The sequence below is a fragment of the Melanerpes formicivorus genome, unplaced genomic scaffold (genome assembly GCF_026170545.1).
Source record: "Melanerpes formicivorus ecotype bairdi unplaced genomic scaffold, bMelFor1.0.p_v2 SCAF_2, whole genome shotgun sequence".
Lineage (NCBI taxonomy): Eukaryota > Metazoa > Chordata > Aves > Piciformes > Picidae > Melanerpes > Melanerpes formicivorus.
The window spans coordinates 58,166,797-58,193,923 of NW_027142354.1; the positions used below are offsets into that span (position 1 = coordinate 58,166,797).

Here is a 27,127-nt window from a genome sequence, read left to right on the forward strand (position 1 = left end):
ACAATTCCTCCATTTTGCAGTTCGTTTTCTGTATTTGAAAATGGGATTTGAAGGTTGCTTTGGGGTTTCAGTTGGTTTATTTTCTCTCCACATTCTTCTTCAGTCTTTCTTTGCAGAGCATATTTTCTGCAGCTCTGACCGTAGCTGTTACTTTTCCCTTGGCACTTTCCAGCTGATTCATACTACTCTAGAAGCCTGGTACTCAAATCTGGACAAAGCATTGCAGCCAAAGGTCTTACTGGCACTGACTAAGAGCTGAAGGATTACTCATGGTTACACATGCCAGTGAACATTTGCCTTTGCTGCAACAGAATGGCGTGGTTGACTCATGTTCTATTTGTAATCCACTGTAATCCCCCACTCTTTTTCTCCCAATTTATCACTGCCCAATTGTTTTGCAACCTGTTTTGTGAGGCTGATTATTCTTACCAAGGCAAAGAACTTTGCAACTGCCCAGACTGAACTTTAGCCCTTGTTTTCAGATCATTCCTTAAATCTCTTAATGTGACTGTGGATTTTATCACCATGCTACATTTCCTAGGCATACTCACTTCAGCATCTACAATTTCATGAGAACAGTGAATACTGGACCCAAAATGGATCGCAGAGGAGCCCTTCTCAACTTACCCCTCCAGCCTGACACTGAACTACCAGCAGTTACTATCAGAATGCCTTTTTCCAACTTATTTTGTAGTCCCCTCATAATTATTTCTTTTAGACACTAGTTCTTTAACTTCCTCATAAGACAGTAATGTAAGACCACGTCAGAAGCCTTATTAAAGTCAAAACAGGAGATACAGTGAGCTCATTGCTGAGTCTCTAGGCCTGTAAATGTCACAGAAGAAAATCTGTTAAGTTTGACATCCATACCAGCTTTATTCTTCCCCTTATCTTCTGGATGCTAATTAATATTTGCTTTATTATTTATTCTATTACTCTTCCCCCCAGGGTTTCAGGTTCAACTCACAGGATACAAACTCATGTTTTCTTCCTTTCAAAAACATTCCTTCTGCTCCTTCCCCAGGCTTCTACAATTTCACACGTTTTCAAGGGTAATTCCTTGTCTCTTTAAAATAATTTCAGCCAATTCTCTTGAATCTTAGATCAATTCCAGCTGATCTGCAAGCATCTAATTTACTCAAGCCTGTTATTTCTCTAATCCTGAACCTTACGCTTCAGTGGAAGATATTAACTACAACAGCCCCTGGTCACTGCTGACCTTTGAAGTGAAAGCCAAAGCAAAGACAGGTAACACTGCTTTGGCCTTCTCAGCAATGCCTTTATGTGTCTCTTCCCCACGGAGCAGTGAGCCATCATTCTGATTGTTTTCTCCCTTCCTTCTAATACATGTGTAAAAAATAGTTATTCTTGAGTCCTCGCCCAAATATCCCATTTAACACTTGGCTTTATGAGCTTGGGCTTTCATACTGGGGTATCTCTTACAGCACATAAGGAAGAAAGAAGCTTTGCAGGCATTTATTTCCTAAACACACTTGACTTCTGAAGGTTCAGGTAGGTTTCCAGAAAAGAACTGAAGTGAACTGAAGCAAAGGAATGAGACTGCTGCTCATTAAGTGGCGTCAATGAGAGCAGGGCTGAGCCCTGTGAGCCTCCTCAGAATGTATTTTACTTCAGTGGGAGCTGGATGAGCATGGGGAAGCAGGAATATCCCTTTAAAACTCACATCTGCTTTACAGTTAATGAAGTAAGACATATTAAAAGACAACTGAACACCATTATTGACAGAACTAACAAGTGCTCCCCTAATAGAATTCTAGACAAGCAACCTATCGATCACTGTCTCTGCTCAAAGCACATCAGTCATAACGCAATCACAGGCAGCCACCCCACCTCTGTCACTTCTGATGCCATATTTAACGAGTAAATTGGTTGCTTACAAGCTTATAAGGGACTCGGTATTCAGCCTCGTGCCCAAGAAGAGAACCACGGGCGGCTGCTTGGAGGGTATAAGCAGCCGCGTGTGCTTGCAGTGCACGTGATGGAAGACAACTCCAGGAGCTGCATCTCAGCTATTGTTGCCTGTTGATTCAGTTAGCACGTTTCAAGATTGTACTGATTTAGTGAAGATTTGCAAACATAATTCATGTGCAGTGGTCCCATGAATAAGCCTCTAAAAGTAATTCAACCACAGTCAAAAAATAAATTGCAAAATAAGTTATTCAATTGAAATCTGCCATCTGAGGCACAGTAATGGAAAACATTTATTATAGAACTAACATGTATTTGTGGCTAGAGATCTGTACAGTATTAAACAACTCTCTGAAAGGAATTTATGCAGGCTTTTCTGAAAGAACATCTTAACTGGGCTAACAGAAAATTACATGTTCAAAAATAATTGCAGGTTCTATGATTTTCATCCTGCTTCACAGGCTTCCCATTATCTTCCTTTTTGTTTTGGAAGGCTGATGAATTTCAGGCAAACTTTATTCTCCACAGCTGCAGAAGCCTATGTGTGAATTATTAGAGACTGGAAGACACAGGTACAATTCAGTGCAGGAGGAGAGGAAGCACAAATACCAATATCTCTGATCAGGAGCTTCTTCTCATGACAAGTCCAGCAGCTTGGAACACTTGGGATTGCTATCAGCAGTCATGGGTAAAACAGTACCACGTTTCTAGCCAGTCCCTTTGCCTCACTGCAGGAGGCAGGGGCAAGGTAGGACACTCAGGCCTGCTCAGGCCACTGCAATCATCTGAGTGGCACGGTCAAAATAGCAAGGGTGAGACTTGCATCTACTTGAACAGACAGTTCCACAGTTCAATGGATGGTTTTAGGCATAAACCTGGGAAAAATCTCAGCACTGCAACAGAACCAAGATTTTTCTCCCTGTTACTGTGTCCTTCTACAGCCTCATGGCCAGTAAAAATGGCAGATGAGTGGTCTGAACATTTCTGGATTCAGAGCTTATGTATCTGCAATACAAAGTGCATCCCATTACTTCCTCAGGTCCCCTGTTCTGGGCAATGATGCTTTAAAAAAAGACATAAGGCAAGACAAAAGGTCACCATTCCAGACTGTTTCCAGCAACTTTAAACTCAACAAAACCTGCTCTTCCTTGTGCATCTGAGCAGACAATTAATAACATCCATTTGTTTGTAGAAGAACTCACTACAGCCATGGAAAGGTAGCTTTTGGTAGATTTCCCCTTTTTTTTTAACAGTTTTTCCTTACAATACATAAAAGCCTTAATGAGTTAATTTTCTGGCAAGCCTGAATAGGTGCAGAATATCAGACACATTTAATTACCATATCAATACCTGGCTTGAGAACATTATGCTAAACTTTCTCCCTAGCCGCCTCTTTTCTTTCCCCACTGTGGATGGAGAAGACCAGGCAAGGATGGCAAGTTAGCTGTCAAGCTCCTTAAGAACTCTCAAATGACCTTGTCAGAAAAAGACCCAACTCTTTGATTCATATTTTAAAATCCTGACTAACCTGCTCCTGCTACTCCTGTGCAGCTCTGACAGGCCTGAGCTCAGTATTAATGCCTAGCAATCATTCGCAGGCTCTACGCTCCCCTGCCTGCTGCAGCCCCAACGCCTCGTTAGCTCGGCTCGCTCCGAAAGATGCTCGTCTTTGTATTGCTTTCTCCTGGCTTCAAGATGAATAAAAAGCTGGGCTGGTAGCTAGGCTAAAAATAACTTCTGATCACTCAAGTCCCCTCTGAGACAGAGCAGAAGCATTCAGGTTGACTTGCCTCCAAAAGGCATGCTATGCAAAGATACCTCACGTGAGTCCCGACGGGCGCTGAGGCACAAGCCGTGTTTGCCTTCCAACAAAACAAGGTATTGCTTTTCTTCAGACATCCGTGCAGAGATTCCTCTGCATGCTGCAAGCAGAAAGCTGTCAGCTTGATTACACTGCTTTTGTTTGAAAATGTATAATTAGATAATTCAAAGTGCTGAAAAAAACCCTACCTCTGCTGGGGTTTGGGGTTTGGGTTTTTTGGGGGAAAAGAATGGAGTTGGTTGGACCCAGCAGACTCTGCTTTAAAAGATGCAAATGAAATACAAGCCTAGGAGCAAAACTGCAGATATTCAAAAGCTCTGACTACTGTTGGTTTTAAAATGTGTTAAACATACTGAATCCTCCAGCTGCCTTTGCAAGATCACCTCTGGCAGGTGCTAGCACTAAATTCTGCCCTCCCAGCTCCTTCATTGTGATTCTACATCCTGGCTGCCTTATAAAGACTTCACAATTAGAATATTCAAACATGATTTTAGAATTACAATTGAGAAATAGAATTTAGACCGTAAAAACCTGTCAATCTGACCCCAAAAGTGGGCATTCACCCCAGTTAGCCTCAGCTTAGTGATGCTAGACTCAGATTTCCCATACAACCCAGGAAGAGAGGCAGTTGTCTGCTTTTCTTCACCCACCAAAGGAGTTTCTTTTCTTTAATCACAGTAGGAAGAACTTGGGTGTTGTGAGGTTAAAATCTGCCTTTGGGATATCTCTGAAAATAACAACTGTGTGGTAAGAACACAGAGCTGCTAGTGAGTTCACAGGAGCAAACTAGGGCTCCTCACTGCAGTACCTGCATAGGCTCTCTGGCTATAAGAACCCCAAAAAAGCCCAAAATGTAAGGCTTTCTGTCTCCAAAATCACACAAAGCACAAGGGGACATTTGAACACCCCAAAACCAAAAGGAACAACATGGGGGAACATGTCAGGGCAGGGAAAATGAAGAGGTTGAAACTAAAGACAGATTAAACAATTTCCTTTCAGCTTGCATTACAGAAAAAAAAAAAATATGTATCTTCTGACTATTCCTCTTTCTGTGCATGGAAAAACACAGAAGTTAAACCTGTGGTGGAAAACTGCTCCGTGAAGATCTAACCGAACTGCTCCATGCAGATCTAACCGAACTGCTCCATGAAGATCTAACTGAACTGCTCCATGCAGATCTAACTGAACTGCTCCATGCAGATCTAACCGAACTGCTCCATGAAGATCTAACTGAACTGCTCCATGCAGATCTAACTGAACTGCTCCATGCAGATCTAACCGAACTGCTCCACGAAGATCTAACTGAACTGCTCCATGCAGATCTAACCGAACTGCTCCATGAAGATCTAACTGAACTGCTCCATGCAGATCTAACTGAACTGCTCCATGAAGATCTAACTGAACTGCTCCATGCAGATCTAACTGAACTGCTCCATGAAGATCTAACTGAACTGCTCCATGAAGATCTAACTGAACTGCTCCATGAAGATCTAATTGAACTGCTCCACAAAGATCTAACTGAACTGCTCCATGCAGATCTAACTGAACTGCTCCATGAAGATCTAACTGAACTGCTCCATGAAGATCTAATTGAACTGCTCCACAAAGATCTAACTGAACTGCTCCATGCAGATCTAACTGAACTGCTCCATGAAGATCTAACTGAACTGCTCCATGAAGATCTAATTGAACTGCTCCACAAAGATCTAACCGAACTGCTCCACGAAGATCTAACTGAACTGCTCCATGCAGATCTAACCGAACTGCTCCACGAAGATCTAACTGAACTGCTCCATGCAGATCTAACCGAACTGCTCCATGCAGATCTAACCGAACTGCTCCATGCAGATCTAACCGAACTGCTCCATGAAGATCTAACTGAACTGCTCCATGCAGATCTAACTGAACTGCTCCATGCAGATCTAACCGAACTGCTCCACGAAGATCTAACTGAACTGCTCCATGCAGATCTAACCGAACTGCTCCATGAAGATCTAACTGAACTGCTCCATGCAGATCTAACTGAACTGCTCCATGAAGATCTAACTGAACTGCTCCATGCAGATCTAACTGAACTGCTCCATGAAGATCTAACTGAACTGCTCCATGAAGATCTAATTGAACTGCTCCACAAAGATCTAACTGAACTGCTCCATGCAGATCTAACTGAACTGCTCCATGAAGATCTAACTGAACTGCTCCATGAAGATCTAATTGAACTGCTCCACAAAGATCTAACTGAACTGCTCCATGCAGATCTAACTGAACTGCTCCATGAAGATCTAACTGAACTGCTCCATGAAGATCTAATTGAACTGCTCCACAAAGATCTAACCGAACTGCTCCATGAAGATCTAACTGAACTGCTCCATGCAGATCTAACCGAACTGCTCCACGAAGATCTAACTGAACTGCTCCATGCAGATCTAACCGAACTGCTCCATGAAGATCTAACTGAACTGCTCCATGCAGATCTAACTGAACTGCTCCATGCAGATCTAACCGAACTGCTCCATGAAGATCTAACTGAACTGCTCCATGCAGATCTAACTGAACTGCTCCATGCAGATCTAACTGAACTGCTCCATGAAGATCTAACTGAACTGCTCCATGAAGATCTAACTGAACTGCTCCATGCAGATCTAACTGAACTGCTCCATGCAGATCTAACTGAACTGCTCCATGCAGATCTAACTGAACTGCTCCATGAAGATCTAACTGAATTGCTCCATGCAGATCTAACTGAACTGCTCCACAAAGATCTAACCTAACTGCTCCACAAAGATCTAACCTAACTGCTCCATGAAGATCTATCTGATTTGCTCTGTGCAGATTTAATTAAACTAAGCAATAGTTTTCTAAGGCAATTTGTTTGTGTAAGTAACCTTTTTGGAAAGGCATGAGTGGCTATTTGAAGGTTCCAGTCCAAGTGAATTTTACCCTGGCCAAGAGTAGTGACCTCTTTGTCAGAAGGAATGACCTACTGGCCCAATAAAATCCAATAGCAAGATCTGAATGGGTCAGAAGCTGTGCACTGGTGTCTGGAGCAAGGCAGAGTATCACACTCAGGCTGCACCAGCTAGCCTGCATCCTGCTCTCTGGTGACAGACTACCTGTAGTCTTGGGGAGATTTTACACTGAAAGAGAAATGATCCTTTTCTCTGTAAAGAGACAAGACTCTCTAACAGATGTGTGACTGTATTGCTTCAAGGTATCCACATGTGATTTTAGATTCTCTGAAACGATTTGTGGTTTTGCCCTGAGTCAGACATCTCAGTAACACAACCAACAAGACAGTTTTAAAGCATGTCACTTCAAAATCTTTTCTGCAGCATTTTGCCAGGATTTACCTTTTTTGTTTTTCCTCTTGGGGAGAAAAAGGGTCACGAGGCCTCTGAAAATGGTAGGAGCTTTGAGTTCCATTTGAAGCCAGCAGGATTTATAATCCTAAATCTCTCAAACACCTTTGAAAGTCACCGTGGATATGTGCCTAGACAAAAACATCATCTCTCCCTTTCCTTTGACACTGAAGCTGCATTTCCATAAAGACAGAGAATCTCCACTCCTCAGCTCTAACATACATAAGCCCTCAGTGCTGTTCCTGTGAGCTGCCTGCAGACAATACAAGGGACATGTCTGACAATGAAATACAGAAATAGATGGAAAGTGAATTTTTCTAAAGCTCCTTCAGAGACATGCAAGGGGCATTTTCTTCCTAAACACTTCAGTAATTTTGAAGATTCAATCCCTGATTGGCAAGGCTGCTCTCTTTTCTGACTCCTGTTTATACAATAAATGACTGCCAAGCTCAAATGGAAAGCAAATAAACCATGCGTTGTGGTTTCATCTCCTCCACTGCCCTGTCATTTATCCAGTCACCCCATCATTCATTACTTCTTGCCTCTCCTTCTCCTTAACTGATTCACTCTTCCTTCTCATGTGTGCTGTGATTCACAAGTATCATCTCATAGTTTCATAGTTTCATTCAGGGTTGGAAGGGACCACAAGGATCATCTAGTTCCAACCCCCCTGCCATGGGCAGGGACACCCCACACTAGATCAGGCTGGACAGAGCCTCATCCAGCCTGCTCTTAAACACCCCCAGGGACGGGGCCTCGACCACCTCCCTGGACAACCCATTCCAGGCTTTCACCACTCTCATGGTGAAGAACCTCCTCCTCACATCTAGCCTGAATCTCCCCACCTCCAGCTTCATTCCATTCCCCCTAGTCCTATCACTGCCTGAGATCCTGAGAAGTCCTTCCCCAGCCTTTCTGTAGGCCCCCTTCAGATACTGGAAGGCCACAATTAGGTCACCTCGGAGCCTTCTCTTCTGCAGACTGAACAGCCCCAACTCCTTCAGTCTGTCCTCACAGGAGAGGTGCTCCAGCCCTCTGATCATCCTTGTGGCCCTTCTCTGGACACGTTCCAGCACCTCCACATCCCTCTTGTAATAGGGGCTCCAGAACTGGACACAGTACTCCAGGTGGGGTCTCACCAGGGCTGAGTAGAGGGGGAGGATCACCTCCCTCGACCTGCTAGCCACACTTCTGATGCAGCCCAGGATCTGATTGGCTTTGCGGGCTGCAAGAGCACATTGAGAGCTCATGTTGAGCTTTTTGTCCACCATACTGGTTGGGTTCCAAAGGCATAGAAAGGTTTGGTTTGTTGTTTTGTTTTTCTCCTGCAACAATGGTTGGGTTTTTTTAAGTAGTTATTAAAAAATAAGCATCTAAACTATTGGGCACCTCCTGAAATTGTGCAACATGGACATTATCTACTATTCTTTCACCATTATCCCCTGGTTAAATCCCAGTGACACCAGACCTAGGTCATGCTTGGAGAAGAGCATTTCCATTTTACTTTGTTGTTTCCTTCTGTGCCTCACACTGCAACTGTTGCCTCATGAACTCTACCTGGCTGCTCAATAATTTGCCCAAGCAATTTACTTGGAATGCAGGAATGTAACATTGCAACAATTATATCTCCAGATAGCCACTTCACATGCTGAAGGGCAGAGGAGGTCTCACACTCTACTTGAATGCCACTTAACTTTGACTACAGGATGCAATGGAGCTACATGACTGAAATTCGTGTGTATTGTAGTTACTGTGTGCATGATCATTCCTCCCTGAACGACTTCAGGATAACACCTTTGAAAATCCTGACAAATTTCAGAGCAGAAGTAGACTGAATCTTACAGAATAACATCTACATAAAATTCAAGGACACATGTTGTGCAGTTTAAGAGACATGGTGCTGAGCAATGAACCCAAGCTAGCCAAAGGAATCCAGGAGCCTGAGAATGCTTTAAGCAATGGAAGAAGTCTGCCGTCCAGCTACGATTTTACTGCTGTAATATCCTCCCCTCATCTGTGTTCTCAAGCAGGATTATATCAGCTTCAGTGAATGTTATAAACAGGAAAAATGAGCAACTGTCAAAAGGCAAGCAGGGAAGCTAACCAACCTGGGCCTTGCCTTGTGAGTGGTTACTTTCCACAAATCAAAGGGTTGATGATTGCTTTTACCAAGTGAAATGAAGCTGTGCACACTGCAGCTTTTAGCATTTGCCCTGCAGATTTGGCCTGTTCCAGAAAGCTTTAAGAAATACTGAAACACAAAACACAAGTGGTTTCACATTATCGTTTTTGAGGGTGCTCTGGCAGGGACTCTTACAGAATCAGAGTGGCAAAGTGACAAATAGAAGAGATAGCAAAGTTAAAGCACAATATTCTGATTTTAAGGATGAAATGACAGCAGGCTATCAGCTTGTACTGCTTCTGTACCCCTCTGTCAGAGGATGGACTCCTGAGATTTCTTTGCATAGAGAGTTGATCACTAATGAGACATTAAGCATCAAACACAACCCACCACAGCCAGCAACAACAGGGCTGATGTTTCTACTGATGCTCACCTACGGTATTTAGAGTGAGTCTCTTACCATCCCATCTGAGAAACTCTTCACTGGCTATTAACACCAGGCAGAGAATGCTTTATGTGGAGTTGCTATCTGAGACCTCTTTTTACTGGCCAGGCTGAAGTTCTTTCTCCTGGCATGGCTATTGTTTCCAGGGCTATCCTGCACACAACAATTAGAATATTTTCCATTGTTTGTTTTGTTTTCCCTATCCTTTGGGGGCTGTCCAGGAAATTGCCAAAACGCTGCTGTAACTTAACCACTCACCAAGACAAAGTGCAACACTTAGGGGATCTGTATCTGAATCAGTGTCATAGACACAACAGCCTTTCCTCTTGAAAAACAGCCCTGAAACTCATACATTAGAACTAGCTTGAAAGAATTGGCCCCTGAAGTGTTAGGAAATGCAGCAGTGACATTTATGACATTCATTTAGCAAAGTTTTTAACGTGTGGGAAAATACACATGGCGAGAGCTGCTGGAAATTGCACGTCAGGCCGAGATTCATTGTTACAGAGAACCCTCCTATGCATATATATATCATCATTGAATATAAACTGGGATGGATGGGGATTAAAAAATGTGGCTGAAAAATACAGAGATGAGTCAAACCTTTGCACATAAACCACCTCAAGCTGTGACTAAATTGGGAAGGCGATGCAAGTATGAATATAACTCTTCACTAATGCATGGCACAGATGGAGGAAGAAAGGCATAAAGTAGATGAGGATAGCACAAAATAGCAGAAGACAACCACAAAACGTGTACTAACTTTACCTTGATCAAAAGGCTTGTTTGGATTCCAGTTTCTGAAATAATCATCCTACATGGGGAGAAAAGGGGAGAAAAAAAAGAAATCTCAGGAAAAGCAGAATCAATCTTGTCAGCACAATGTCACACAACTGAACTACAAAGGAAGAGACTCCTCTTTTGATCCCAGATATTTAGCCCCAATCACATAAGCCTATCAACAGGTTGTGTCCTAAAGAGCAGTACATGCAGGTTAGAAATGAAAGAATAAAAGTTTCCTTGGCTACTCAGCACCTTGATTTTTTTCTCCTGAACTCTTTGGCAGAGCATGCCTGCCATTCAATATTTTCTCTATCACTCTCTATTATTTCCTATCAGCCTACAGCTTTCGATGACCAAGATAAGAGCGTATTGTTCTGATGGTATAACATGATCCACACCAATCTGCTGTGGTGAAAGTCAGCAAAGCAAATCCCAAATACTTACACTCATTTGGACAAATGTAAATGACACCACTGTGAGGTACAGATACAGAGCAACAATACCATAAGGATTATACCTAAGTAGAGCGACATCCAGGAGCACTTGCAGTGAACACTTCTGTCATTGTTCCCACTGGGAAATTAGTTTTAATCTCCTTAAAGTTAATGTAATATATCAGATATTATCCTGCTGTGAGCCTTGTGGTTCTGTTTTACATCACTCTGATTGGACTTCAAAATGGAGAAGGCTGGAACTGTCAGCATGCCACAGCATTCCTGGCCAAATGAGTATTGTGCTGCAAATGAGCCTCTCTGCAGAAATCATGGACAACTCTTCTGTGTGCAGCATCAATTTGTATTCTATGTACTTAGCAAATGTTTACCTGAAGGCAAAGCTTCCCCCACTTCAGAGTGGGATTCCAGCCCAACTGTTATATTGAGCTTCAGCATATTCTGTGTATCTCACTTGTGTCCTCTTTGGGAGGATGTGATGCCAGCAGAGCAGCCTATGTGAAGGCAGGGAGCATGGAAGTTTTCTGCAACACTGGGTATTTTTTCCTACATGCTAATCTTTATTTGCTTTTTAATATATCCAGTGCTCTTTTTTGCTTCTTGAGGGCGGCCACTGCAGAGATGTCTTTATCAAGCTGTTCAGAATGACACTTAGATTACTTTCTCCTGACAGAAGGGTAATTGAAACCCCATCAGTGTGAATAAGACACCTAAATGATTTCTTCCCCAGGACTTTGTTTCCTATTTATCTCCAGCACATTGAATTTCACATGCTCTCATGCAATCAGGTCACCCTAACTTGGAATACTGGGGAGATGTAGAAGCCAGCATGTCTTATTTTTGGGTTTAGAACAGCCCATGGGGCTGTCACAGGCCGAGTGGGGACTCTCCATGCCCTCACTTGAAGGCCAGTGGATGCACCTTATGGCAGCATGCTCCCTTATGAACACCACGGCCAGCAGGAGAAGGAGAATGTATGAACCCTGAATCAACTGTGGGCTGCTGTCTTGCTCTGGGGACAGGCAAGGATGGGCAAATTCTCCCTGTGATGAAGGAGGCTGGATGGAATTCTCATGACTACCCGGAGGAAAGGTATTTTCTCCCTCCTAGTGCAATCTTGCTCATTGCCTGCACTGACTTCACAGACAGTGATGATCTTCCACAACAACAACAAAGATTATTATTCAGAATTTACTTCAGGTACATCAAAAGTATCTTTACTTTTTCTTCAGAAGTAAGGGGTTGGGCATCAGAAATAGAACCAGAGACTTGCCTTTGAATAATGCAGCTTTGTTAATATAAAAAAGCCCCTCATGGTTATACAAAGCTTTGTAATTGATTGTGAGGTACTGCTAGATTCACCAAGCATTAATCACTTCTCAGAATGTGTTTGGGTTTAAGCTTTCTGAGCAGACTCATTTTCTTTCAGCAACAAAACACTCTTATTTTTGCCTGCTTATGTTTTCTCCTAGGTGTTGCTTTGCTGCTGAGTTTTCAGCATCAGAAACTGTTAAATAATTCAAATCCCAAGAAAGATTTCCTATGCTGTTGGCATATGGAACCAGTTTGGAAATAAGGCTGGAAATGGGGTGTATCTCAATTTCAGTGCCAAAGGAGTATCTTACAGATACAAAAAGGCCCCTACCAAATACCCATCTCTTCCCTAACCCTATTCTTTCTCCTTTTCTCCTTTAGGCAGATCTGTTTACTGTTCCCTTTTGAAAATTGAAACTATATTTATTTTAGCACATGCCTGAAAGTACAGCATGATAAGACAGGAAAATGCACCAGGAAAAAACTATGCAACCCCTTCCTAAAAAGCAGAATAGAGAAAGCCTTTGAGATTTTCAATGTATACAACTCATTATTATTTATAGGAGGAAATAATGACTTTACATGCACTAGAGCAATACAGTCAACAGCAGTTCAAAATAACTTGTGCCAGTTGGACAACAGAAAATACAGCACTAGACCTCCACTTCAGCATTGATATACCAGCAAGAGCTGTAACTGAATGGTTATGGCACCGTAAAGGTGAAATTCACCCTGTAGATAGAGCTGAGCAGAAAATCTATGGCTCATTTAAATACCACCTAAAGCTCTGGCAGGGCTTTGTGCTCTTGCTCTGCAAGGTGCTGAAATTTATACATTAACCTGAAATGACTTTTGTTAGGAGGAACAACTCTTAACATCTCTGAGTGGGTATCATCATTCCTCTGTGACTTCCTCGACAGAAGAGCAGGTGGCTGATAGAGCAGCAGAGTGTGCCTAAACATTAGATTGATTTTGAGGAGTGAGCAGATATACATAAACCACAATCAGCTTTATTAAAGAGATGTAACATTCCCATTCAGTGTAACACCCTCCTGACAAAACTGACTGCACAGAAATCTGAGCTTCCCACCAGGACAGACATTCATGGGCTTAAAATACCTTCTGCCTACAGTAATATGCAAAATCATTATGCCATCTTAATATTAACAGGTTCATAAAGCAATATTAGCACATTAATAATGGTTGGGCTCTATGATCTTAAGGATCTTTCTCAACAGAAAGGATTCTATGATTCAACATGTATCAATACATTTCATTAGAGCAATATGAACAGTTGATCCTATGAGTTTAAAGTGTGGTATGAACAGCTGACCATGTGAATTTAAAGCATGATATGAAGGATGATATGTTTTAAATGCTTTTACATGGATATTTAGGAGTTAAAAACCTACCTCCACCTCCTGTGTTTGTAAGCATTACAAATGAGAAAAGGAGAAAAAAAGAATGAAAACAGAACAACACAAAAATATGTTAACATTCATCAGTTTTCCCCTTGGCAGCCCTTCAAATGTGAAATCACTTATTTCAGGTGACCTTCACCTCCAAACAAAATCATTTTCTCTCTTTCTTTCCTGACCTCTCCACCTTTGCTGTCAGAGCCCAGTTTTCATCTGCTGTGCTGACAGCCAAATGCCATTCAATGAGCACAGCTCTCTCTCTCCCAGAGCACCCAAACCAGGCACTTTCATTGCCTTCTGGCTGACACAGCTACCCAAAAAGTGGTTTTCCACACACTCATCTGCTCCATACTTGATAGGAGAGAATGAATTAATTTTTTTCCCCAAGCTGACTTTAAAGAATGTTTATTTGATGGACTTTGAAGAGGAGGCAAACCCAGGCACAGATCAACTTCAATACAACTGGTGAAAGCAACTGAGAAATAGTTTTGATAAGCAAATATTTAAAAATATCCTTCACCTTGCAGAGAATTCACACTGAGAAGCTTCTGCCTATGGTTCAGTGGCTGCATATGACTAAGTCAATCTTTTAATTAACTGGAGGGACTCTGCTCACCTAAAGTCATGCATGAAAAGAGAAGAATTGACACTGTGAACCAAGATTGGGTCGGACTCCCTTAGCTCTGCCCAGTGTTATTTAACTGTGATGTATTGGCTTGGCCTCTGCACACAGCCAGAATAAAGGTGAACTCCAAACTCCAGAAGTTTCCTGTCCCTCTCACAGAGCACAAAGAGCAGAGGCTGCAAGTCCTGTGACTCCAGGTCCCTGATGGACTCAGGGTCCCACCTCACAGGTAAATCCTCTGCTTCCTGGCAAACTGGCCCCATCCTGATTCTTGAGGCAATCTTGAGTTCTGTTCTGTTCTCACTGGGTGCAGGATGAGGCCTTTGGCAAGATTCATTATAAAGTCTACTGCCCACCCAGGATAAACACCCCCCTGGGACAGCAAGGCAAGGCAGAGGACCTGGCATGGTCTCTCAGAGAGCTCACTTTTGAATCCCCTGACTAAACTCAACTGCAAGACTTGGGACAGGAGCTGTCTTTGCACTTTTATATCTGCTCATCACTTGGCATCATGGAATCTTACTTCAAGATTTTGCCCTCAGGGGATTTAAACTGAGAAATAAGTTGTGATCATACCAAATAAAAACATTTCAGAAAAGCAAATACAAATTGCTAGCCTTAGCCCTCAGCTCTTTATTGCATTGGTATTGTTTTGATTTGAGCAATCAAGAGATGAGATGAAACACATTTTGCTTTATCATGCATAATAAATTAGTGTTTCTTAACATGAGCAAAATATTCTTTTATCATTCAAAACATAGGTGTCAAATCCAGCCAGCTTAGATTGATATGCCATCCACAAAGTCAATCAAAGGAATAATCATATGTTAAGTATGCAAAGGGCATCAGATACGTATGCAAAGTGCTGGTTCAAAAGCTTGTTTTCTTACTTACAGGCAGACCTAGCCAAAAAATGTCATTCATCTGAAGTCACAAAGTCATCAGAATTCACTGACTGGGTTCTGATTTGCAAAAATCAAACCCTGACCTAGACCTAGGTCTGACATAATTTCTTCCTACTCATAACAGCAAAGTTAGTAAATGGAAATTGCCCCGAAGAGCACTACATTCATCTATGACTGCTCTCCTCTCCCGTTACCCTCCATAGCACAGCACGTTTCAGGTTCAAAACCTGAAATGAATGGTAAAACCCCTCAGATTCATCCTATTTTCCTCCAGCAACTAAGAAAATAAACAGCAGCTCTTTATTCTCCTGAAGTTCAAGTATTTCAGTTATTCCCAGCAAGCCTACTCTGTTGGCACTTTTGGGTCAGATATTAGCTAGGCCTTGGTACTTTGGGAGGGTTAAGGAAGCATGGTTGATTTAACACAAAGACACTCTCTATGCTTACTTTATTGACTTGTCAAAAAGCAGCCCTTGCAAGATGCTCATTTATAAACAAAACCAAACATTAGCTAAGTGGGTACATAAATATTTAGATTTCATTGCATTAATTGAGCTTATAACTTATTTGTATGAATCAAGCAGAAATGAGATGCTGACTGGAAGAACTCCCCAGAAACCTTCCCTTACTTTGCTCTTTTAAGACTGAGCTCGGTTCCCCTTTTTCCCCCAAGGTCTGGGAAGTTCTCTCTGACCTGGATGAGCCTGCAGGGTACAAAGCCATCACAAAACTCCCATCGCAGAGCCTTCCTGAGGAAACTCAGTATACAAAGGGCATAACCCCTAGGACTGTCAAACTTTCTTCATTCACAGCTCCTCCCAGGCAACAAGAACTTAAAATTTCCAAGTCTCCCTGAGAGACATTTGTTAACACTGGTTTGCAGTCTACTTAGTATTTTCCTCTTCCATCCTCAATCTATGATTAAACCTTTTACCCTCATAAAGACCAGCTGGGAAACATGGTAATTACCAGCTCATTGCTTTTCTCAAATTAGCTCCAGAAAGATGCAGCTGCATTTTCTGCCTCTCTACCTTGCAGCAGAGAAGATCATTCCAGCACCAAGCAGTGTGAAAGCACCAGCTGCTGCTTGCTGAAGTCAATCTAGACTGTATCATAAATATCTCCCCAAGGCCTATTGCCTGTTTTAAGCAAATAGTTTGTGTCAGCAAATTGCACATTATTTATTTATTTATTTAAGGGGAAGAGAACATCTTTTCCACACCGAGTACCTCACTGAATACTGATTGCCCACCTAAGGCCCAGAGTCTGCATCACTGTCAGGAGCTGACTCCAAACTCTGAAGCACATTAAGACATCCAGTACCTAATAAGGTCCTAGAGGAAAGACTGGGAGAGGCTTTTCACAAGAGCATGTAGTGATGTAATGCCTTTAAACTGAAAGAAACTAGATGTAGGTTAGACATAAGGAATAGAATAGAATAGAATAGAATAGAATAGAATAGAATAGAATAGAATAGAATAGAATAGAATAGAATAGAATAGAATAGAATAGAATAGACCAAGTTGGAAGAGACCTTCAAGATCATCGCATCCAACCCATCATCCAGTACTACCTAATCAACTAAACCATGCAACCAAGCACCCTGTCAAGTCTGCAGAAGCTCTTCACAGGTGAGTGGTGAAACACTGGCACAGGTTGCCCAGAGAGGTTGTGGATGGTCTTTCCCTGGAAGTGTTCAACCCCAGGCTGGATGGAGCTTTGAGCAGTTTGGTTCAGTGGAAGGTGTGCCTGGCCATGGCAATTTGGAACTGGCTGATCCTCAAGGTTCCCTCCAACTCAACCCATCCTATGATTCTGTCTCTAACCCTCTGTGAGGTCTCTGCTGCTCTCCTGGGGATCAGAGGATAGGTACCCAAGGAGCATGATTCTGCTTAGTGACCTAGCAGTGCTTGTGCTGTGGCTATATTCCATTTTACATTTGGTAGAGGAAACTCTGGAAAAGCTTAGTGACTAATTTCCACAGGCAGTTCTAAGTGGCAGGCAAAACTCCTAGCTCAAACTGTCCTCACTCTCAGTGACAATGATTTACTGGGGTGGCAAAAACTTCAGAAATTCAGTTTGTGAAACTTTGAAAATAAAAAAGGGTGGGGGACAGGAAAAAAGTTCTCACAGAGAACTCTGTCAGCCAGAGTAAGAAGAAGAGCTGCCATTCACTAGACCTCAGCCATATGGCTTTTCACACACAACTCTCCCAGCTGCTCTTTTGTGGGAGTTTTTCTGTGGTTGTTGTGGGTTTGTGGTTTGTTTTTCTGTTGGGAAAATGACAAAGATGGTAAAATTTCAAACCATTTCTTAAAACAATCCCAAACCACTCTTTGATTATTCATAAGAATGAAGCCAGAGGGTGTCTACAATGTGGAGGGCAAACAGATGCTCGGTTACTGTGCTTGTGCTCCAGGCAGGATGAAGGAGGGACAGCTGTTTGCCAGCAGCCCTGTAGCTGCCTTAGCTCAGGCCTGTGCCAGCACAGGCAGCTGATGTGTTTGGGTGCTGGAACAATCACAGCACTGGCTGCACTGGCTTCTGCTGAAATACCTCAAACTAAAATAACTTAAAAGAAAAAAAAGCCTTGGTTTGATTCTTCTTCACTGCCCCTTTTAGTAGACTAACTTTAGAAACACATTATCATTTCTGCCTGAACTCTTCCTCTCATTAGCATGTGCTAAAAACTCTCTCATCCCTGCCTACAGTTACATAATCCTTTCTACCTTTAGTTTCATTAAGTTTTTCCCACCTCAGTTTTTCCCACAGGCCACATCAGGTTATGCTGCAATCTGTAAAGCTCTCAGAACCCCAGGAAGGTAAAACTCAGGAGTTTCCCAAGGGACAGCATCACTGATCCTTGTTGGGTTGGATGTGCTGTACTGTTAGAGATGCTCCCAGATCAGATTGAAACACAGAACTTTGCTTGGGTGTATATGTTGTAAATTGACAACATGTACTCAACAGCTACTGTGCCACAGCCATACAGAAACTTAGAGCCTCTGCAGTCACCTTCAATGCAGTTTTTCCCCTCCAGCCCCAAGCTCCCCTTCCATGACCTTTGCAAAGAGCCTCCACTGTGGCTATTAGAGAGGCAGCTAAGGGAGGAAGGAATTTGAATGGAAGGATGACAGGCAGTGCAACATTTCTAACAAGGCCTGAGGATGAGATGGTTTTACCATCTCATCTGAAACAATTTCCTCAGGCAATCAGCTCCTGGAGTGAGGTGCAGGGAAGCTCAACAGTTACTGACCCCTAAACAAATCCACAAGGCCCTATTCTCTCCAGCATTTGGTCCTAACCACTTGAGAGTTTCTCATTCCCTTGGTTTCTCTCTGATTACATCCCAATACCTACAGCATCTTTATGCAAATCTCCACCTAAGCAGAACTTCTCATCCGTCTCCCACAACTAACACGGTTGATTCAGCTTCTGAACTTCAGTCAGGGCTCCCAGTGATAAACAGCAAATTTATAACTCAGAAAAAGAACTCTTTGAAAGGCAGGGTGTAGGTGGCAAACAGCAGACAAGTAAAATTCTGGGACAAAGACAAGTGACACTCCAGAGGGTACAGGAGGTCCGTGTTGCAGCAGCTCTTTGTGGGCTCATTACCAAGGAGCTCCCACCCAGAGAGACAAACCCAAGCAGGGTGGTAATGAGTAGCAAAGCTGAACGCCCCCATGAGAAGCCAGGGAACAAAGATATTTCATCAAAATAAACTTGAGAGGTCCCTCTGTTTCACTGATACTTGGCACTTGCACTATCTGCTGCCTCGGAACAGACTCGAGTCAATGGAGTTACACTGCTTTCAGGACACTGAGAAGGTACAGTCATGACCAATGGGTTGTTTTACTTAGCTAGAAAACACCCACACCTTCTGCCCTATGAACCTTGTGTCTGGTCTTCAGTTTGACCCCTGAAGAACTACTTAAATTATGCAGCAGCTTCAGCACAGATGGAAGCTGCCTTAGGAATTGTCATCTCCCACTTTCACGAACTGAGCAGCACCTCATCAGATTGGAAGCCAGAAGCAGAGCCAGTGGTCACAGAAATAGATTTTCCCCTTCCTTCCAGGTGCAGTTCCTTCAAGCAGCATTGCTGTTGCTCTTTGAACTAACATTAAGCATGAATTAGCAGCTGTGTGAGACAGGGTAGCTCAGTGGGTCCAGCTAATGCACAAAAATAACCTGAGTGCCCAGTGTGTGAACTGATGAGTTGAGAGCCTGACCTAATGTTGTTTTCCCATGTGTTTAATTGCTTCTTTTCTCCTTATCAACCCCCTGTGCTTTTATCTAGGATGATCCTGGTGACTATTGGTGAAGAATGGCTCCCTGCAGGTTCTCTCTGTAGGAAACAGCATTGTTATTAAACCTCATTCTCAACAGAAGCAATATTTAAAACACATATTGAAAGGAGAGCTTCTAAATTCCTTCCACATCTTAATTTTCATTCAAAGACTCAAATTACATGCTTAGAAAGCAACTGGTTTTAGGCAGCCTGAAAGCCAAGCACATTAAGCTTGAATGTTATAAAGACATTAGCAATATTACTTCACTTTCAGTATCCTTGGTGCTTTGAGAGTAGATTTGCAGTAGCTGTTTGTGACAGATTCACTGCCCCTTTCTAACTGAACATTTGGGGGTTGTGTCTGGAAAACATGGAAAAGAATCCTAAAGTTACCCCTGCTTTCACATATGAGAAACTGCTTTGCAGTGACTAACAATCTGCAAAACAATTAAATACACAGAATTGTTTCTTAGTTTATTTTACAAGAAGCCCTTAGCAATCTGTTTTGATACATGTGGTTATTGTTTTATGACTATTTTTCAGCTACCACGATGGGAGTGATCTGATAATGAGATAAAGTGATACTTCTCCCAACATCAAAGCTATAAAATAGAAGTTAGTCACAAAATCATACTGATATTCCACTTAGACATACAAAGCCCAGTGCTTAACACATACAAGGGAACAAGCAGCAGTTGAATAAAATCAACTTTGATCAACCTTTGATGTTTAGTGACACAGTTTTGGAGATCTATACAACCACAAAATCATTTTAGTTGGAAAAGATCTTTAAGACCATTCAGTCCAGCCATTATCTAACACTCTACCAAGTCTGGTACTAAACCATGTCCCTCAGCACCACATCTATGTGTCTTTTAAACACCTCCAGGGCCAGTAATTCACATCCTAAGTCTTCAAAATTACTTCTTTAAATGTCTAGCTAATGCCTAGAAAGAGAGTGTATGAATGATGCTGAATGATGAGCATCCCCATCCCTGGAAGCACACATGCATTTGGTTGGATTTCATGTGCAGCTTCAAAGAAAAGCTAGCTCCAAATACTGGTTAGAAAAACCTTTGGAGAAGGTGAAACCCAAGCAGCCATGCTGCTGGTGAAAAGGACAGCTCTGAGGGACCTGAAATACCTCAGAACTGCACCAGACAAATGCAGTCATGGTCAACTAGTCTGTGAAACAACAGTTAGTGACCGTGAGACAGATGCACACATTGTCAGAGCAGAAGCCCTGCGAACCATTACAAATGTGTGGTTTCCATCCCAGTTTCCAGGATCATTCTTTTAATTATCTCTGGCAATTTACCCATTATGGCAAAAAAAAACCCAAAACACAAAAAAAACCAAAACCACTACATCAAAAATCATTATGGAAAACTGGCAGCAGCAAACAGCTACACTCTTGCAGCAGCTGCTGCAAGAAGAACTCCTGTCCCTCCTCAAGAGAGGGCTCCTCTCTTATCACCAACAACTTGAACACCCAATGTGTTCTCTGAAACACCTTGATCAGTTTATGAAAGTGACCTCTTTACTCTCTAGGTTTCCTCTAATCATTGGGGCTGGTTGATCCAAGCCAAGTCCCTTGTGGCTCTGTTTTGTCAGTGACAGACCTGTGTTCCCTCCACTCATTTCCTGGAAAATCACAGGAGGTGCTGGGATGCAGCATTTCCCTGGCAGTCAGTCCCTCATCATCCTGTTAGACCCACGAAATATGACAGATTATTCTGAATATTAACAAACCACTCTCCTGTGTCAGCTGTAAAGTAACACTAACAAAAAATGACCTTTCATAAATGGCTGCTGCTTGCCATCTGGTTGCAGCTGTAGCATTCTGGAGAGAAGCAGGGTTTGTTGGAATGGTATTTCAAAAGATTTAGCTCAAATAATCAATAAAAGAGAGGGAGAAAAAGTAAGATAAAAAGGCCAAAGAAACAAAATATTCTGGTTCAGGCAAAGGCTAACTAAACTGCAGTAATGGCTCCAGTGGGATTTAAATGCCAGGGCTGTTAGCGTCCACAGTACAAGGATTTCCATATGCATTGATCCTATTTTATTTCAGCAGCAGACAGCACCTGACTGCCCAATTTGTGCATAATTTGTTCTCCAGAAGTCCACTGAATGCTATCCAAAGGCAACTTCAGATCCATGCTGAACATTTTAAGCCACCAGAGTCAGAGTTCCACTTGCATGTGCAATGAAAAAGATGATCTACTGGCTTAATCTGCACACCTCCATCTGCTAGCAAGAGTCCTAGCTAGCAAAGGCAACATTGTTAGTACAAGATACAGATTTTACTCCATTTGATAACTGCAGCTGCCTTAGTAACTTCTCCTCAAGAAGTGAGAAAGGGACTCCTCACACCTGATAGTGCTCACCCCAAAAGCACTGTCACAGATACCACACCCCTGTAGCAGTTACAAAGCAACGTACTAACAAACAGCATTATGCCACCTGTACTCAGACTATATTCTCCTTTTGCTTCAGAATCATGATGAATGAGTGAACAGAAAGCCTCAGAGATGATGCACTGCTGTTACACCACTTCAGCAACTTTGAACAGTTTATTTCTGCTTTCACTGGCTCTTGATTCATCACTTTTAATTCTTGGTTTTGTACATAAGGGACTTCACACAGTGCACACCCCAGCAGCAGCAGTCAGTGAGTACACTGGCAGTCACTCACACACATCTGCAGCTGCTCAAGAAAGGGCAAATTAAAAATATTGAGCATGTTTTGAATTAAGCTTTCATAGCTGTGCTAAAGCAACACTCAAACTAAGTTCTTCTGACCAAACTGAGAGAGCTGAGTGACCTTTACTTTTGTACAGTAGTTCGCTTCTTGGATCAAGGACAGGCACCTGGGAAAGTCTCCTGCAGGGAGATAAAATGCACTCTTGAACTTGCTAGAACATGTGCCTCTGTGTGTCAGTGATAAAAGGTCAGAATGTAGTGTGGCACAGCATGGGATGAACAATGACATGAGCAAGTAAGATGTAACACAACTGCATGTTACAGTCTCAGGAGCCTCCTAACCTAGCAGCCATGGCTCAAGGGAATAAATAGCTTCCAGCCCTCCAAAAGGCATTTCCTTAACTGTTCTGCTGTAAACAGAAGGATGTTCCTGGACTCTAGACATCACAGTTCCTCTCTGCTAAAGGAATGAAATAGGTTTAAAGCAAATCAAAATGGTATTTTAACAAAAAATAGTACCTGAAAAGACCCAGCATTGAGAGCCATCTGAATAGTGCTGAAGGTCATGAAGACTTCTTTAGGCAGACAAGAACACTGGAATTTTGATCACCTGTAATTTCACCCCTGAGGTCTAGTACAACTAGCTATTTAATTCTAACAACTGCAAAAATAGTTCAAACATGGAGTGTAACTAATCTTCAAACCTCAGAGATGTAAAATCAGAGGAAATGTATATCTTAGCAGCTGCATCCACAGAATATAGAATTAAGCAAATGTGATGAGGCTCTCCAGAAGCACTCTCTAATTGAACCTCCTTCCACCACAGACACACATCCACTCATTTACTGGGAATTTCACACATCTGTTAAGATTGCAGGGAGTAAACCTCACTATTAATCTCTCACTCTTAGAACAGTCTTCTGCCTTCTGTTCAACACCATGCCTTTTAAAGGGACCCTTTTCTTGCTGCTATGGACTGTAGAATGAGGAGGTTTGGGGCAGATGCTTTACACCCAACCTACCCAGTTCTGAGGAAAAAAAAGACCATAAAAATCAGTCCTTGTTGCCTTTGTTTCCTTTGTTTCTTTCTATCTTTAGTCACTAACTAATAAACATGCCTGAAGTGCTGGTCCTGACCAGTTTTCCATGGTGCTAAGCCAAAGCCTGGACTCTCTGCATGAGGATCATGGGCAGTAGAAAGCTCTGAGGATCTCCAGCAGAATATTTTACTTGCAAATGAACAATGCAGACTTCTTTACTGAACAGCAGTACTTACCCAAGCTAAAAGCTGTGATTTACACTTGCATTTGTTTCAACTCATTGAAGAATGGGCTTAGGGAAGTGTCTATCCCAACAGATTTTAGCAAGAGGAATGAGGTGGAAACCTCTCCTCCAGGAAAAATGCCTTGAAATCATTCTGCTTCACCTTCATTACATACTTGTTGGAGGCAGGCACAGATATAGCATTACTCAAGCATCATCTTTTCCCTGATTTTTAGCTCCCTTCTGCTTCCACTGAAAACAAAATTTCGTGCTGTTGTGTCCTAGGAAGGTCATTTCCTCAGCTGCAGAAGTGACTGGGAGACCAGGTGGTGACTTTTTCTTTCAGTTCCATAAACCAGAATGCGAGTGGGATTGGGATTTGGGTGATGTTGAGGAGCTTACAGAAAACATTCTGAACCACCCCCCAAAATTAGGAACACCTTAGAAATATATCCAAACAAATTAGGAGTTGAGTTGGCCTTCCAGTATCTGAAGGGGGCCTACAGGAAGGCTGGGGAAGGACTTCTCAGGATCTCAGGTAGTGATAGGACTAGGGGGAATGGAATGAAGCTGGAGGTGGGGAGATTCAGGCTAGATGTGAGGAGGAGGTTCTTCACCATGAGAGTGGTGAAAGCCTGGAATGGGGTGTCCAGGGAGGTGGTCGAGGCCCCGTCCCTGGGGGTGTTTAAGAGCAGGCTGGATGAGGCTCTGTCCAGCCTGATCTAGTGTGGGGTGTCCCTGCCCATGGCAGGGGGGTTGGAACTAGATGATCCGTGTGGTCCCTTCCAACCCTGAATGAAACTATGAAACTATAATGCAAACACTACAAGATTTCAGATACTAAATTGCCTGGCAATGTAGTGCACAGAATTAAGACAGAGCTTTTAGTAAGGCAGGTAAAGGAATTTGTACATTAAAACTATAAAGCCTATTTGCAGGTCCTCTAAAAGAGTTTCATCACCTGTGAAAGCTCAGATCAGAAAGTGTACTTCAAACCCAGTAACATCACAACACCCACAAGACAAACTTCATCTCCACAAACACTATGGAATGGCTAACTCACCTATGGTTGAGATGTCTGAGGAACTAAAGGACAGAGCAGGTCTTGCTTGTTTCTCTGGAGATGCAATGAGTTTGAGCAGGCAATTAAAGCAAAGCATTTCTGCACTGAAGAGACTTCCTAGCAGCTGTAGGTTAAAGTCATTCCCATTGCTCACCCCTTTAGTTAAGGAACAATTTGAAACGTGTTGCATTTGTTACAAGCTCATCATGAAACATGAGTGATAATCATGCTGAGGAGGAAGGCACAAACCAGTAACCTTTACAATGACTGAGAAATAAACAACTGGGGACTTGCTTGGTTCCAGCTGAATTAAAGGCAGTCAGGAAGGTGAGCGCTCAGCTGCAGCCACATTCATTTCCATTATTACCTTGCTTGGCATTGTCGTTTCTGAAATTGTATTTTGGCAGATTCCAGCACTGCTGTCAAGCCATTTGTCAGCTCAGTCAAACATAATATGAGCTGGTGGAATATTTCAACTGAGGTGAACTCAGTTTCACAAAAGTATTTTGAGAAGTGTTTGGGAGGGAAAGGGCAACCTGAAATCGGGAGACAAAAACCCAGCCACGTGAGAAACACCCCAGAGAATTCTAATATTAGCCTCAGGGCTGGAAAAATCTGCCCTATATGAGACTTCCTACATCTCCCAGTTTATCCAGTGCTCAGAAAAACATGGTTAACCACACTGAGACACGGAGGCTTTAAAGGAAGCTGAGTCCTCAGCACCAGCCTGGAGGCTGCTCGCATTAGAAGCCTGCAATCAGGTAATACAATGCAAACGATGGTTGAAATGCATCTGATGGCTGAAAAGCACTATGCTATGTGATGGGGAGGACTGGACCCTTCACCAGCTGCAATTTGCACGAGGACTGCAGATGGATGTTATGGAAAGAAAGAACATGCAATAAGCCTCCTCCAGCACAGACTGGCAGAGGCCTGAGGAGCTGAATTGCAGAATGGAATAATTGGTGCCCAGGATCCCACATCTGCTCTGCATGTGAAGCCCACACTTTGCTTCAGACTAGCTCCAGCCTGTCCCCCCAAATTGATCTCCTGGTTATTAGGTACATGCACCTCCAAGCATGTCTGTGTTCTTTCACCACTAAGGAATCCAGATGCTCTGCAATGTGAGCAGCAGCACAGTAACTGGAGACAGCAGGGAGACTTGCTTCCAAGGAATACTTTGATGCCAACTGAAATGCCAATGAAGAAATGCCCTGTGCTCACTGTACACTGCTTTTCAGACCTTAGAAGATCAATATAGATCCTGCTTAAAAATTGGATGATTAAGCTGAGCTGGACTGCTTTGGACTGAGCAATGTTACTAACCAAAGAGAAAATGATGAATGAGAAAGTCTGGCAAGCCTCAGTCTGGACAGAGACAAGTCCAGAAAGTGTAATGCAAGAGCTAGAGGGTGAGCAGGGACCTCAAGAACCAGATGCCAGCTGACCACGTTCTGGATTTTTTTAATGAATCTTTTCCTAATAGCAGCCCCTCCTCTGAGGTCCCATTTCTAGCTCTCCTCTGAGAAAGGCTATCAGATCCTGCAACTGGCCAGGAAGCACCAATACACATCTGTGACTACCCTTTCAAAACCCAAGTGCCATCAATCATGACAAGAACCTGGAAGAGCTTGAAAGCAATGCACACGGGGAGTCTCACACCTGCTCAGAGGGATGAATAACCATGCACCTTACACAAAGACCCTGGACCACCCAGTGCTGCTTTGCCTGCCTGTGTGCACCCAGTGGACTCCTCCCTGCAGCTACAAACACGCTACAAGAATGGAACCTTTTGTTGTTTGGAAAGCTCCCACAGAGCCAATACTCTCAGACAAAGCTCCCACAGAGCCAATACTCTCAGACAAAGCGCCCACAGAGCCAATACTCTCAGACATCTCAAACAGCCATACTCCATATCCTGTGTCATTCTTTGGCCCTAGAAGCTGTGACCCTGTGGTGTGCTTCCCTGGTTACCACACCTGTGCAAGTTACCTTTTCATCTGAGCTGTCACTCACAGCTGCCTCCCCCTGCTGGTTCACAGCTTATCATCCCCAGTTCTGCATGGCTAATGGAAAATTCATGCCTCAAAAATTCATCACATTCTCAAAACAAGGTGGGAAGGCTAAAAGTCATTAATTGTAAATCTTGATAGCTCTGGGTTTAAGACCTTCAGCATCTTCCAAGTGCCTCTCCAGTTTTACAGCTTTTCTCCTGAAGGCTTGTACTAACATTAAGGAGAGCTGCACAATTACCTGTCTGTCTTTTATCTCTTTCTGCAAGGTTCAGTGGTTCTACATTTTACAAACACTGCACAGATTTCTCTGTGATTGCTGATGACTCCAGCAGCAGCAGGAGTGTTTACTGAAGATTGTTAGCGGGTTTGGGGTTTTTTTGTTCTGTGCCTATTGCTTCAACTTTCGCATGCAACTCCCTAACAGATTTCTCATTACTTGTGTTACTTCACCCGGGCTCAGATTTTCTTCTGGGTTTTGCATTCAATCAAGCTGATGCTCTCTCTGATCTGTTAAATTTCTCTCAACTTCACAGAGGTTTTCAGCCACCCACATTGAATTTTTGAGTAAAAGACAGTTGACTGTTCCTCTCTTCTGTATCTTTCCCTTTTTCATCCAAATA

General features: G+C 42.8%; 1 protein-coding gene across 2 annotated transcripts in view; it reads right to left on the reverse strand.

The window, feature by feature from the left end:
- Positions 1-27,127, reverse strand: part of SPOCK1 (SPARC (osteonectin), cwcv and kazal like domains proteoglycan 1) — a 309,361-nt gene that overhangs the window by 200,705 nt on the left and 81,529 nt on the right. For both annotated transcript variants that reach the window (XM_068163062.1, XM_068163053.1), the window contains exon 3: positions 10,446-10,491. In XM_068163062.1, the coding sequence (XP_068019163.1) occupies positions 10,446-10,491 (46 nt within the window). The remainder of the gene's footprint in view (positions 1-10,445; positions 10,492-27,127) is intronic.